Source organism: Thermobia domestica, unplaced genomic scaffold (genome assembly GCF_964235325.1).
Source record: "Thermobia domestica unplaced genomic scaffold, izTheDome1.hap1.1 HAP1_SCAFFOLD_194, whole genome shotgun sequence".
In the NCBI taxonomy this organism is placed as follows: domain Eukaryota; kingdom Metazoa; phylum Arthropoda; class Insecta; order Zygentoma; family Lepismatidae; genus Thermobia; species Thermobia domestica.
In genome coordinates this window covers 227387-243181 of record NW_027655922.1, presented here as the reverse complement: position 1 = coordinate 243181, position 15795 = coordinate 227387, and the positions used below count along the sequence as shown (strand labels likewise).

The following is a 15795-nucleotide window of genomic DNA, read 5'->3' as shown; positions in this document are numbered from 1 at the left end:
GGTGAGATATGTGGCTTCTGACAGTTACCCAACCTAATTTGTTAAAACGTTTAAAAATTTAATATGTTTATAATATCAATAGTAGAGTCAAGTTTAGAAAATACACTTACATTTAATTTAAACTGTTTAGCGGTGTAAAAGTATGTGGACTTACTATACCATTTTTTCACATATTTACTTGCATACAACATATTGTAAGTAAATATACATTTAAATGTATTCTCTAAATATAATAAAATATTAATAAAAATACATAATACCGTTCAGAATACACATTTTCAAGAATCCTCTGAACATAATGTTATTTGTACACCGTCAAAGAAAGCTTGAACAAGACCATTCAATACCTCAAATTTACACGGTAAAAGGAATATTGACGACCCACTCGGGAGAGTAATGCTCCCGGAAGTACGTTTTTTGCGTGCTACTGTAGCCAGCTGTTTTACGCGCTATCCTAGCCAGTTGTTTTAAGTTGGTCACGGAGTACAAGGAGAACAAAACTAGGCCTGCGGGGCTTCTAACCTGTTCCTACTACTACTACTACTACTTATCTGCACAAAAGTAAGTAAATCACTTTTTTGAGTATTATTTTCATATTATTTTAATTTACAAAGTGTTATAAAAATGTAAAAAAGAAGAGTAAAGAAACTTTCCTCGGCCGGGTTTGAACTCACACCAAAAACGATCAAAGAAAACTACAAATTATGTTACTCGAAGTAGTGTTCACTCACACAATACAAGGCGCAAAAATGAAATAAATATTCCCCATGTACGGCTGTGCAAAACTCAAAATAGTTATAAATATATAGGGATGAAATTGTATAATCTATTGCCACCTAGAGTGAGAGAAATGGAGATTAAAAATTTTAAATGTTTTTGTAAAAAGTGGCTCTTAAAAAAGTGTATATATAGTATTTCAGAATTTACGGAAGAAATTTCAGTATTAGAATAGAAAAGTAGTACTAGGTAAAATATAAAATATTGTATTGATTAATTAAAATTGTAAATATTATATGTACGCAAACTTAAATTTTGACGTTGTCTATTACAACATCATGTTGTTTAGCGACAATAAATAATTCTTATTCTTATTCTTATTCTTAGCGTATAGCGCTAGTCCACTCGGCCACGAAGACCGCCAGCAGCAATAGTTTGATTTCTGGTATTTGAATGCAATGTGGCAAGAAATAGATAACGCCTACCTGACTACATTTATTGCAAACTTTTTTGAGAGGCGTTAGTGCCGGGAACATATAAAGGGGGAGATTTTATTCTTCACATGATGTTAGTGAAGTAAAGTGAGAAGGAGGTGCCAACAGCGAGGAATTGTTGTTTGTTAAGGTAAATAACACCCAGTCATAGAAAACATTAACACGTAGACAATAAGATATTTAAACAAATTGGTAAAGTAATTGCTAGAAAACGTACGTAGCTTTTCGAAAAATTTGTTAAGTTACCAGTGTGTGGAATGGCATATAGGCCTAGATACAGAATGTTGATTTGAGGTACACTGTGCTTTGTTACTTTATTCTTGCTGTGTACTATTAAATCTCTAACTTAAAAAGATAGGCTATGTCGAGCAATGTACACAGTATTACGAAAACTCGCCAAAAACGCTTGGTACATGTAAAAAGAAGCAAAGAATTTAACAGGTCCGAAACAAATTAACTTAGTATTGATGGTACTTGACCTCTACAGGATTTCTAGATTGCAAATTTGTTCCTCTTCACCATTTATAAATTAGTACTTCGTTACTTTCTAGTGCAAATGGAAATGGAAATTAAAAAATCATATTGAATAGCTATATAAAGTACAGTGAACGAATTTGAATGTTTTTAACCTTAAATTATTTAAAATCTAGAAGTAAATAATAATAAATGAAAATAAAGTAATGTGAATAATTTCCTTTCCGGGAATTAATATGCCAAAAAACCAGGAAATATTCTCATTTATTTTCCTTTGGAAATATTACCGCTCCCCATCACTAATCATAAACAATTGTTGAAATTTTATTTTTTTACGATTTGCGTATGAAATACGAAGATTTTATGTATTAAAAAAAACTCTGCTAGATGACCACTAAAAAAGCACGAATACTATCTAACCGAGTCAAGATAGGGCGAAGCTGGGGAGCCCAAGCTTTCGCGAACTGGTGCATCCGAAGGGAGCATGCGCGCCAGGTAAGGCGGGTGTACGCATGAGCGAAGATCGCGAGAAAAATGTAGGTTTTGGCAGTGGTAATAGTTTTAATAGCCTTTACCATGGTTTCACACTAGTAGCGCTCCACTTGTAAACATAAAATACGTCTTCTGTACACTCTGTAGAAATGCAATGCCGGTGAAAAATAGTTTCCAATGTAGTCATTTTTCATTTGCATTCACGTATTTTAACCGTCGTAAAGCACTTGTAATAATTTTACACTTGTAAACATAAGATAGAAGCGTATTATTTCGGATTTATTTCTATCGCTTGTTGAAATTTGTTCTTTATCAATATGTCGTTTCATGCAAAGTATTGAATTTTATCTGTAAATCTTCCAAGATATGGTGCACCAAAAGCAAACAAGCACCATATACATATATATATATATAGAGATTTATTTGTAGCCAGAAAAGCCTGAGAAGTTGCTGCTTCTAAGTTTAGACTTCTGTATCTCTAGGTTTAATTCAGTCTTCCCAGGCTCGGAAGATATTTTCCTTTTTCTTAGGCTATCCAAACTGTTTTAAAGTGAAGTCGATTCAACTTCATGTTTTAGTAGCAATTCTTTATTAATTTCAGTATGTTTATTGTCGCCAGAAATGCTTAGAATGCTCTTATTTATAGAAATGCTTCAGAAAATGTCTTCCAGCTTGTACCATCGTTTATCATTCTCAAACTAAGTAGCACAGTAATTAAAATAATTATAATAATCATATTAATAATAATAATAATTCAGTCACGATTGTGCAGCTACAGAGCTTGTAAATTGGTGGCTTCTTACTTGACAAGCATGTTAAAAGGAACAGAAGGAAATGAATATTAAACTATAGTTTAATAAAAGAAAAGCTCCTGACGATGAGAAAGCAAGTAATCTCGGCACACAAAGTAAGAGGCTTTCTTCTGAAGATAGCGCAATGTCCAAAACAACATTACAGACATTTTACCAGAAAATGAAAATGATTCGGTGGGTAGTATTAGTAATAGATTGGTTCTCGTCCCAGGAGTTTGTTCCCTTCCATATGTGTTCAAGAGCAATTTGCGAGCTGGAAAATTAAACGACCCTGACTAGGTCCTGAACAAAATAATAATGACTAGGGCAACTCAAAAGCATAATAAACATAACAGCAATTTATACGTATGGTTCGTACCTTGACCATGGTTGTGGTTGTCTAAATGTCCAGAAGCAACTAATTTTAAAATCATAATAAAGCATAATTTTAGAAAATAAAGCATAAGGCATAATTTAAAATATGTAGCGCAATTCTTGGAAAATTCTATTAGAACTATTCTTGGAAAATTCTGTTTAACAACATGCTTAACATACTGTATTAATGCTTTTAAAACCAATATTTACAATGCAAAATCTTTGAGTACATAACAATGCAAATATGAAAAGCTTATTTTTATTTCCCTAAACTTTTCGGTGTAATCCGATATAGATTAACCCTTTTAAATTATGATGGCAGAACACCTGTGCCATGGCGTCGACCTTCGGAATTTGCTTTATAAGACTCTAGTAAAGCTTTTTAGACCGAGTTTTTTGCATTCATTCAAATATGGAAGGATCATAGAAAATATTTTATGGGCATTTTGCAGCCTCGCGTGCTCTGTCTGGGGTCTGTGACGTCACAAACATGGACGATGCGTTTAAAGAAAGGGTATATTTGAGAAGTTTCTTAAAAAAATCCATGACAATATTATTTACCCTAGAATCATGGTTTGTACCTCGATGGTTTTGTTATAAGGCAGGCTTTCGAAATGTACGACTCAAATTTCCTTATCGTGTACCAGAAGCGGGAAAATCCCGTCCGAAATGGAAAAAGGGATTTTTTAAGGATAAAATTTCACTTTTCCCCATTTTCTCTTCACAAGTACACGATAACGAAATTTGAGTGGTACCATTTGAAAGGCTGCCTTACGCTGAAAAAAATGAGGTATGACTCATGTTGCTAGAATCAACAGACGTGTGTTGAAAAATCTCGATTTCTTTATTTTTTCTTTTTTTAGTCATTTTTGATCAATTACTGTAGTAAAATAGGTTATAGTTAAGGAGCCGTACTTCCCATTTAGGGAAGGACGAGAAACACCATACTTTCAGGAATTGTTCATTGACTATCTAGGATGTTAAAAAGTAGGTAATAGACTGAGTTCTTGCCCTTGTACTTAGGGTGTTTAGGTAGTGCAACAGTAAGATGTATCCTCGTGCACGGGAGATGAGAAGTAGCTGTTCTTAACTATTACCGTAAAATATCTACAGTATTATCACTATTTATTCTAAAGTCATGATATGTACCTCGTTTTCTTTGTCATGAACCAGTCTTTCAAATAAAACCACTCACAATTCTCTAGCATTTTAAAAAGAAAATAACTTTTTCCCACTTTGAGTGGAAATTTTTCGCATTTGGTACACTTTAGGGAAATTTTACGGACGCAGTTGGAAGCACTGCTTTACTAGAAACAAAACGGGGTATGAACCATGATTCTACGATAAATAGTCTTGACGTAATAGATGATTGAGTGGAAGTCTACGAAATACCTCAAAAAAGCCATAATTTAAAAGGGTGAATATCATAAAATATTAATAAATAGATCAAGATATTTAGAGTATTTAATGTATAGTAAATATTATACATTATAAACAATTAATGTAAAACAATAATGAAATTAACCATACAGCATAATGTTGGTTGCTCTAATAATGACATTTGCGTTGTGTATGTACTATATGTGTTTCCGTTTGTGAACTCAGTATTCACACAGAAAGAGGACTAGATGTGCAACATGAATGGGGCAACGATGTTACTTGCAAAACCATAAGAAAAATAAATAAATAAATAAAATAAAGAAATAAAATCTATGATCACGAAAAGCCTATTGCACACAACAAATGTTTGTTAATATTTGAACGAAGGGATAGAGAAGAGATAAAGGTTTCAATGTCAAATGCATAAGACAAGTGGAAAATTGTGAATGAAACTCGTGTTAGAAGATCAGTTGCGATATTAGAACTACCTATGTCATTGCCCAAAATCGTCTATCGTTTACCGTGTACCCACATTTTATTTAAATGCAAGAAATCAATGGAATGGGCCTCGATCAAGTTCTCTACTCCAATGTTACATGTGCAAGTATTAATGATTTGTAGCTACAGAAATGAAGGAAAAACTGGCTGAGTATCATGCGAATTTCGATTAACCCTTCGCGCTAATGATGCATTAATTCTCCAGTGTGTCTGATAAATCTGTTCTCGGGAGATCGTCAGTGGCCGCTACGGCGAGTGCATGGTGTTTTGTGTGCTCTGTGAGGACGACAGTTGAGTGGGCTTTTTTGTACATATACATCACACTTACACTCTTTTTTCCCTTTACACATTAATACAATCTTTTCTTTTTTCAACAGGGGCGCGGAGGCTCAGTGGTAGAGCGTTCACCTCTGGTGCTTGGGGTCCTGGATTCGATCCCAGCCCCCGCCAAGTGAACTTTGTGGTGGACAAACACCGTGTGCGTGGGTTTTCTCGGGTTTCTCCCGTTTCCTCCCACTTTCTTCATTCCACCATTTCATTCATTACTCATCATCACCGTCTCCTTTAGCCTAACCGGCATAATCGTGGAACGCAAAACTCACAGATTTCATTTCATTTCATTTTCTTTTTTCAACACTTTTTTTTTTCATTCATTTTACACTCCCACTTTTCTCTACCGATTGTCCCGTCCAACTTGGCCTTCAGCCTTGTTTAACTGTTCGAACTTCTCTCCGGATTTTTACCTTTACTCTATTGTGTCATACTTCTCTCCTGATTGTGACATTACTTTTGTCACGAATTTTTTACTTTATCGTACTTATTACTTTGTACATGTCATATACCCTTGTACTCATCTTATAACTTTTTATCATTTTTCTACTAATCAAATATTACATTTTACACGTTTCATTACCTTTGTGAACTGCCGATAAGTCTTTTTCAAGACAGTGGTAACGTTCTTTTGCGCCACTTTTGTGACGCTTCTACAAACAAACAAATAGATCTGTTCTCAATGTGTATATTTATAGCTTAGTTAATCAAGTCTGTAGCAATATATTTTTAGGTTTATTTGTGTTAAAGGTAACAACAGCTCCGTAATTAATATATGTGAAAGTAAGAATCTTTCCAAAACGATATTATAGGAAAAATCTAAAGGAGTTTCTACCAGGGTGGATTGATTTAAATCAGTCTGATTAAAATCACGATTTAGATCAAGATTTAAATCACTTGATTTTTTTTAAATAAAAATCGTTGATTTAAATGAAATTCCGAAATAAAATAATTTAAAGTGAAAATAAGTAAAATCCCGTTTCTGTTCTGTTATTTCTGTTACGGAAGTTAATAATACAATGAGATTCAAATATTGAGACTAAAACTGTATATATATATTGTGTAATCGCTGTTTATGTTTCATGTGTAAAAATGAAGGAAAGCATCATGTTTGTAATAGTTTGATACATGTTCATGATTCCTCAGAGACCAGATTACACTCTTCATTCAATTCTCGGTTCGTTTTAATACCGGTATGTTTTATTGGCCAAAAGCTTATTTTTAACAGAACAGTAGTAGGTACACACATCTTTGAATCTAAATTTATTAAGTGCAAGATGTAAATTGGTAAAAAGAATTCTTGTCATAACATAACCGTTTTCCGTTGGAGTAGAACATTTGTTATTACAATTTGTGCAGTTGTAATATAGCTGTAGGGCTTCTACTGGATGATGGATACTTGTCCTCAGCAACAGTACGAAAAGTATCAAGTAACGCATTTTAATCTAACCTGCCTAATCATTTTCTGTCTAACGTACCGGTACCTACCCGTATTTATCATAAATTTTTTTTTTAAATAAAAAAAAAATACGAACTTGGTGACCGCCTATCAAACTAGTACCATAATTTCAAAGTAAATTAGTTTATAAATAATGTCCCAATCCGACTTTGATATTTTTCTCTTATACGGAACACAATCTTCCATAAATATTTCCCCCTTTTACAGAATCCACAAATAAATCACTGTGTATAGGTAGAAGTGAGCAAAACAAGTGATTTTGGTTATCTTTTTGTTTGTTCCCCAGTCTAGCAAATATAAGGTCTCCATTGTCACTTCAGCAAATATAGCTGAGCGAGCTAGGGCGACCGAAGTTGTGAGAAGCCTGCAGAGCTAATTTGGATAATGGTTCCTATGACTATTGTGCTGAAGTTCAATTTTACCAGATGTATATATATCAGATTTGTCAGATGTATATATATCAACGAAAGACTTCTTATCCTTTACGGTTTTTTATATTATCCTGCATAATATTTTTCACTGGCTTATATGACTATCTCCGACCTACCACAGATAAAATTCACTGGTTTCACCAGAAATATTTTTAAAAAACAATCGCTCATGGTTAATAGTGGGTTCAGTCAATGAACTTGTGCTAGGTGGCAATCAACAACACGAATAATATGTAACCGTGTTAAGCAAAGCGAATCTGTCGAAACCACTCAGCAGCTTGGATGTGCGTTCATAGGAGAAGGGTCATCAGTGACTTTGCTATTGCGAATAAGTGGTAATAATGTTAATACGAAACAGAGACATTCGTAAGAACGCTGGTCTTCTTTCGTAGACTGATGTTTATTTGATAGATGCCACCAGTTTTGGCGAATCGGTAAAGTTATAATTCAGCTAATTTCTTTTATTATTAGGTTAGTTTATATTTTAAACTATTGACCCCTTCATTTAAACAGAAATCTTTTCCTATATTAAGACAATCAGATCTCGGAACTTAGAAATTCAAAAGTTATGCACCATACGCAGCTTGAATATTTTACGTTTCCTCTTTATTCTGGTTTATCATATTTTACCTTCGAAAAACATGGCAATATCGAAGAGGGGCTGACTGCTGTCTCGCCCGACCTAATTTATCTAATGAATAGGAGAGTTTATTTTCGTTGGTAAGGTAGAATTTGGGAAAGTCAGCTGAGGGGAATAGTTGAAGTTAAGAAAATACTTGTTAGTTGTTACAAGCTGCACTATGTATGGAGTCGGAAGGAAGTAGTAATCGGAGTAGTCTGAGTTCTTATGATTTATGGGAAAGACAGTCTGGAAGTAGTGCGTAAATGACAAGATTGTGACACAGCGTGTTCGTCTTTTATTGAGCTATTCCGAAACAATGAATGTCAGTTGTTGAAATTACGTGAAAGGCATTTTCTACTAAACAGGTGAAGAGTTTATCGTAAGTGTGGAAATGAATTGAAACTAGAGAAAAGGAGCACCTAAAAGAATCTGGCCTAATTTAGTACATTTTTATACTATTTTGGATGGCGTTTGATGTCCCCAAAAGCTGTGGAACACATAAGCCATGCATTAAATGACATACAATATGTCAAGTGCTAGTATGTCATTCGAGTAATTAATATATCAGTAATAGATTCAAGGATTTCTCGCAGAGAGTAAAAGAAATATTGCGAAAGCACTGGTAATCCTAGTTGACTCCTATTGGAAAAATCCCACGAGGAATTTCTTACCTCCGAGAGGAATCACTCACTGTGGTAATAAGAAGCTCCTTTGACAGTTTTGTAAGAGCTTATTTGACTATTATGCTATGAAAAGGAAAATTTAGGTCTGACTGGAACTAATTTTTTTAAAGTAGGGTGAAATTAATTTACTGTTTACTGAGATTGTTTCCAACTTATGGTTACGATATTACACACCTCGTGCAGCACCACTAAGCGGGAAAAAAGAATGCTGCCATTTGGCACCTTGGATCATTGACTGTGCGCAACAGGTGTGTTAAATGCACATCAGGACAAATTCCGCAGAAAATAAATGTGTTTTTGAAAGAGGGCTACTTAGCTTCCCTTTGAGACATGAACTGCCGTCATAGTGCCAGTATCAAACTGTGCAAGGAGCGTGGATTCACTGTGATCAAAATGGAATGTTACTGGTGTTGAAAACGGCAGTTAAGACGAGGTATGGGAAGATTCCTTTTGAGCAAAAACTAGCCAATCCCCGTCTTGCCACTAACCGGACACGAGCTAGAATTCGGGAAGTTGGGGCTATGGTTACTAGGGAGAATTCACCACACACTGGAGTGTTAGGAACGGGCTACAGTCGTCACTAAAGACAGTGCATACTATTATTCACCGCGATTTGAGGTTTGTAAAGGGACGGAAGGGGCATGTTCATAAGCTCTTGCCAAAACACATCCAGGAACGTCGCATCATCTGTCGTAAGCCGTGTGAGCGGTATTTCGTCGGTGAAACGTGGAAGTTTGTTGTAATATTGAATAAGGCTTATGTTTATCTGCATGACTGTTACAAGCCATTTGCAATTGTTTATCGAGCCACAGGTGCGATGGTCTTTCAAAATGCTTCACTGCATGTAAGGTGGGTTTGGCACAGTTTTGATGTTCATTATTGATTACTCCTACTAAGACATACTGACCATACATCGTGTAGCCAAAAATACGTCGGTGAATCTGGAGTATTATCAGGCTAACGTCCTGATACCCGTTTATCGCCATGACATTCCGCATCTACGAGAGAGACAAGAATCGTTTGTGGGTGCACCAAGACAAGGCGATAAGTCGCACGTTTCACTCAACCTGCATTTTCTTCCAACAAACGGGAGCAGACACTGGAATTTGTGCCACTCATTCGCAGACATTCAAGTGAAATTCCCTGTTTGCGTAATCGATGGACTTCTGTGCATTCGGCCTCTTGAAACGAGCCTTGTCTCACAAGAGTCCGTGCGTCGATGAAGGGCTATGGAAAGCCTTTGAGGAGGAGTGGTTGCGGGTTGGCATGGCTACACTGCGTGCCTGTGTCCTACAGTTAAAGCTTCAATTTCGGGCAATTGCTCAGATGCAGGGCACCAAAATGTTCAGTCTCAATGGTTTGTCTTAAGGTTAGTGCAGTTTGAAATCGTTACTATAGATCGGAAACAACTTGTGTTAATAGTAATGTAGAAAAATGGCTGGTTTCTGGATCCAAATAAGAAAGATAACCGTTCAAATCGCAAAAGAGTATTAATGTCGAGAGGCATTTATTTTAGTAAAATAAACTTATTTAAATAGCTGGTTAAGTAGAAAGGTAACAGGTTCGTTACGTTTTTATTTTACTTTAATCTTGAAGAGAAATGTAATTCGTGATTAGCACCTATGTTTATAAAGTTGTTGGGTATTAACATTTGGTGATATTGATTTTAATGTTTTGAATATCGAGAAACATTCCTATATCCCGAAACAAGAATACCATGAGACTGAATATCATTATAAGAAATGTTTCTTTTGAGTAAAATATGCCATATCGTTAGGGCTACACTAGGTTTGTTCTTTCTCTAACCCGCGAGGACTCGCATCGTGGGGAAAAGACCGATGGTGTGTTTCAGTTGGTACCGCTGTTCGTAAACGCGCCACAGGTTCATGGTGAGCAGTGACTGTTCCTTGCACCCTCCTCTACCTCCCATTTTCGAGTAAGCTTGTTCACTGTCTCCACGAATATTAGAGAGCTATATTCTTTGTTTTCGCTTGTTTCGACCCAGTGCGAGTTCTCGTGTCACAACATTGTACAGTCCTTTCCTGCTTGTGTAAAACGTATCACATTTACCTAGACCTATTCATCAAGCTCGAAATGTTGAGACTCCATTGGAATCGTGGAACTTATTTTTTCCATTAGTGTTCTTGTGAAGATAGTACACTATACCAATATTTGCTATAATGGGCATAGAAAAGAATTTTCTAGAGAACGAGGTGCTAAAGATGCAGATTTGTCAGTGCTAAAAGCTCCCATTGGTTTTTTTGGCTGGTCTTTTGAAATGTAATCATGCTAATTTGAGGGACCTATGAGCTAATGATGAGACAGAAGTAGAAAGATTCAAACTGACCATTTGCCTCAGCAGCTTTCAATTTCTCTGCGAGTATAACATTTTGACGATGTCACAAACCATGAAGAAATAAAGAGTTTTCATAACCTAGCTACCATTAGAGAGTTATTTGACGGATTTGTACAAAGGTGCAAGGAACACTACGCACCCCTGAATGTCTAACGAATCCTTGAAGCTTTTCATGGGAAATTCAACTTTAGGCAATATATTCATAACAAGCCAGCCGAATATGGCTTGAAATTATTCGTGCTAGCAGAATGTCGTACGTTTCACTCGTACAACATAGTGTGCAGTGGCAAGCAGCCAAATGGCCCCTTTTATATTAATAACGGCCAAGAGTATAGTTGAAAGACTGTTCCAGCCCATTTTTAATAGTAGACGTAATATAAAAATCGGCATCTGGTAAACGCCCATCTCTATCGCAAAAGCGCTTCTAACAGATCACAAAGTAACTCCTGTGCATATTCTCCGCAAGAACAGAAAAGGTATTAAACACTTTCATATCAATATCTTAAATAAAAGATTCTTATGTGTACTCTTTTTAACAGAATATAAGCTTTTTCTACGGGTTACAATTTTTTTCATTAGAATCGGTCTAAAAGACCGGTGCGAGTTCTCGCGTTATAAAAATAGTGCGACTTCTCCCGGGTTAATTTGAGCTAGGTATGCGGTAGACTACAAAAAATTAAATGGCTAATGCTCCTTTACGTCTCTTTATAAGGACTCTATATGCCCTGTGCATTGTCTGTGTGGCTTCTGCACGAAAGTTTGGTTCATTTCTGGTAAGAACTCATGAGTTAGGTTCCAATATTATCCAGTAGATCGATGTTCATATAACTGATAGTATAAGTAAATACGAATAGCACTGATCAACAAAGAAATGCCATACGCTACTAGAAAAAATACAAATATCCAATTATAATGAAAGACTGGGAAAAAAACGAAAAAATGTAAGAAGAGGAAATTTAGGTATGCAACAACGACGACGAAATAAATTTAACGAGAAATTGCTTACGCTACGTACATTTGTTAAAACACGAAAACCTGAAGAGAACAAGTAAATCTGTCTTTAAAATATTGCAGTATGTCGTGAAAATGTTATCAATTCTTTAGTAGAAAATTTTTATAACATTGCTTTCGATATTTTAATTAAGAAATATGAGCTAATAGTGTAGCAGAGTTAATTTTTGTTTTGGCGTTTTCTATCGTTCTGTAACCCTGGTCGTACGTTAGAATGCATAACTTTATTTAAGAGGAAAAGAGGAAACAGTAGAATCGTACTTCGATAATATGTACTTATTTGTAGCAAAAATATAGTAATACACAGGAAAGATAATATTGGCGTATAATATACTTGTATGTAAAGTAGAAGAAACAGTAGATAAGATTTTGCTTTAACGAGGGAGAAAATAAACAAAAGAAAAAGTTATTTATTAGTATTTAGGGACTTACGTATATCGACATTTGGTATGAGTAGTTCCACATCTCGGATATTTTAAAAAAAATTTTGAGTACCTTTCACATCTCTAGTCAGATCTCAAAGTTTTTCACCCACTACCTCAATTTCACCTAAAGTGCATTTACAGTTGTCCTTTGCAGTCCCGCTCTTAATTTCTTTTATAATAAACTACATTTTTGTTCTTGCTTTCAGATTTGCTTGTCTATCTTGAACATTACATGTATGGATAAAGAGTAAAATTCGCAACGTTAACAGCTTTTATGCTAGCGAAACGCTTTAAGTTATTCCAACTTCGCTTTTAATAAACCTGAAATGGAAATAGAACACTTTCTTTTTAAAGGTGAAATAAAAACAGAAAACAATTCATTTGAAGAATGTAATTATAAATTAAGTGCTAGTTACACTAATGATGATAAGGATCCTCTTAATATAAGTATGGAATATATGGATCGAGAGAGTGCAACGGAAGGGGAGAATATTGGCTCACAAAGTAATGAGGATGAAACAATATCAGATTGGAAACTAACTTCGAAAGCAATAAGTTTGGTTGAGGATTTATCAACATCTAATGTACTTGTCGACCAAAAATCTATCGAATTTCCACACAACACGGAAGAGTCTAGCAGTCACATATCTGGCACTTTCAGAGAGAAGAACGATCAAGAAGAGGACGTTCAAGAAAAGGATAAGCGACAAGCAGGAAGCAATGCTGAGGACTGCAGGTACTTTTAAATGCATTTATTTCATTAGATTTATGTTTCGTATTAATATCTATTTCCAACACTTGCAATACTTCATTAGATATTCTTTTTTTCGTTTTCTTTAAACTTTGTTTATGGAATGGGGTAATCCAAATGAAATCGACCAATGGTGGTTGTTGACAAAATTTAGTTTTTTAATTAATTTTTTACCTAAGTTTGTACCTCATTTAGGGAGTTAAAAACGGTTATTTATTTACTATTTAGCCGCCTAGCTTTTGTGGTAGCGCCCATTTTGATAGGCGCCTCAGCGTATTTTGAACTCTTAGTGCATTCCGTTAAACGCTGTAACTTTTTAGGCTTTAAAGATAATGAGTTCAAACCAAAACCATATGAAAAATAATAGAATGGACAACATTCTGTGTTCTTTGCACATTGAGACGTACTTTAGGACGTCGAAAACAGAAACATTTAACATTGAGGTTGAAAACTTAGAAATGGCCATTTCGGAATGTACCTTTTTAAAAAAAATAAATGACACCTTCAATTTTTTGTCTACATAGAGACGAAGTAACAGGGAAACCCCTAAGGAAGTTTCAGATTTGAGAACCATATACTTGATTTTTTGGAAATTTCTAAATATTTCGAAATTTCGAAAATCGTGTATTTTCAACATCAAATATCTCAGGAAGGACAGAAGTGAAAAATCTCTAATTTGCACAAAATTGATCGTTTCGTGTTAACGCGAAACGAAAATTGACGCAGTATTTTCTTCCATTTAAGACAACTTCCATCCGTCCCCATACCTCGGTTTTTAATTCGAATCAAGTTTTAAATCAAACACTCGCCAAAAAGTAAACAAAGATTCGTCAGCGGTGCATCCGATTTACAGTGAAGTGGGTAGCACATGGACACTTACGTTTTATTTATTTAACGAACTTCCAGCATACGACGTTAATTTACACTTCAATCAATTGTAACCAACATTGTCAACAATAGTGAGAAAGGAAGTCGTCCAAAATCTGTATTTGTCTTGAAAGAATGTCTCAGTCGACAAGGCCAGCTCATGGATAGGATCCGCACTTGGGTATAATGCTGCCCATGAGACTCGACTGTACAAGTATTGTCCATGAGAATTAAGAAATGTCTCGTGTCTCGAAAATGAGAATGAAAGCGAACAATTTTCATATTTCCCGTTTCGTCTCAAATTTGAAAATGTACTTCTCAACTTTATTTCGACATGAAATTAGAGATGAAAAATTTCTCGTCTTGTAAGAAGTGCTACATAGAACTATTGAAAGAGATTAACGTAAATATTCTTATTGAGAAAGACGTAAGACGAGATCTTACTAGTGACACTTAATATGGATCTTGGGGCAGGAGGCATCTTGACATAATCGTCCCTTTTATTAAACATACACCCCCTTTAACCTACTCGATATAATTATCAATCCAAAACCAAATATTTTTCTTTTCTTGATTCATTCTCGACATTTTTCGAAGTTTTGCATCCTAGAAATAACTAGAAAGTTAGGTTCTCTGCATTATGTTTATTATTATAATTGATATCTTTCGTTTCCGTAGGCTATCAAATGCAGAAAGATATTTAATATAAACAATATGATAACCTTTTTTCTATCATGTGATTGTTTTGCACTCTGTCCTCTGAAGTAAGCTTAAATTTTCTCATATTTCATAACTTTGCAAAATTTCCTTTCCCTTACAATATGTACAGTCGTGTTCAAAAATTTATGGCGATCCACCTTTCTTTGAAAAACTTTGTATTCTTACGGACAACTGGAATTAAACAAACCTGTATGTAGTTTAATCGATTTTAAACCTTTATGTTGAGTCAAAGTATTAGAATTTTCTACATATAGTTATCAAAATATTGCCATCAGAAAAACGGTGGGTGTCAAATATTTTGAACAAAACTGTACATACATATTATATGTGCGTGCGTTCGTAAGAGAAAGTTATATATGTATCATGAAATTTTCTGTACCCTTCCTACTACAAATTCTATTTATTAAAGTAAAAAAAGACAATGTAAAAAATGAAAAGTCAAGAATTTTAATCAAATGCATCAGAGCCACTATATACACCGTAGAGGATAAATTAACAGAATGTATATCACCGCAGAGTGATATATCACTGTATTAAAAAGTGCTTTATGCGTTATGTATTGTATATACATTTCTTTTATTTTTCCTTTTTTAAGTTGAGTGTACCTCTCTTTGATATCTCATCTCTCATCTTGAAAAATTCAAGCAAAATGAATTTCACCTTGCTTGTAAAAATGAAAGAATTCTACAAGAAACAGTCAAATTTTGAACCTGTCAACCAACAGAAAGATTATAGTGTTAGCCAAGAAGCTTTTCAAGAAAACATGAAGTTCGCAGCCATTCAGAGGGTTGGGCGGGAAGAACCAGGGTTTTTAGACCATTTCAGAAAATGGAGAGTGGTTTAGGTGTCTGTTTGTGTGTGTGTGTGAAGAAAAACGTGAAAAGAGAAAAGAAAGATGCAATTTAGGATGTCCTAGCTA

General features: G+C 34.9%; 1 protein-coding gene across 2 annotated transcripts in view; it reads left to right on the top strand.

The window, feature by feature from the left end:
- Window positions 1-1237: 1237 nt before the first annotated feature.
- LOC145676523 (uncharacterized) overlaps window positions 1238-15795 on the top strand; it is a 37616-nt gene continuing 23058 nt past the window's right edge. Inside the window, exons 1-2 of one of the 2 annotated variants that reach the window (XM_081747345.1) lie at window positions 1238-1341; window positions 12745-13274. In XM_081747345.1, the coding sequence (XP_081603471.1) occupies window positions 12865-13274 (410 nt within the window). In that variant the 5' untranslated portion in view covers window positions 1238-1341; window positions 12745-12864. The remainder of the gene's footprint in view (window positions 1342-12744; window positions 13275-15795) is intronic. The other variant, XM_081747346.1, reaches the window with a different exon arrangement.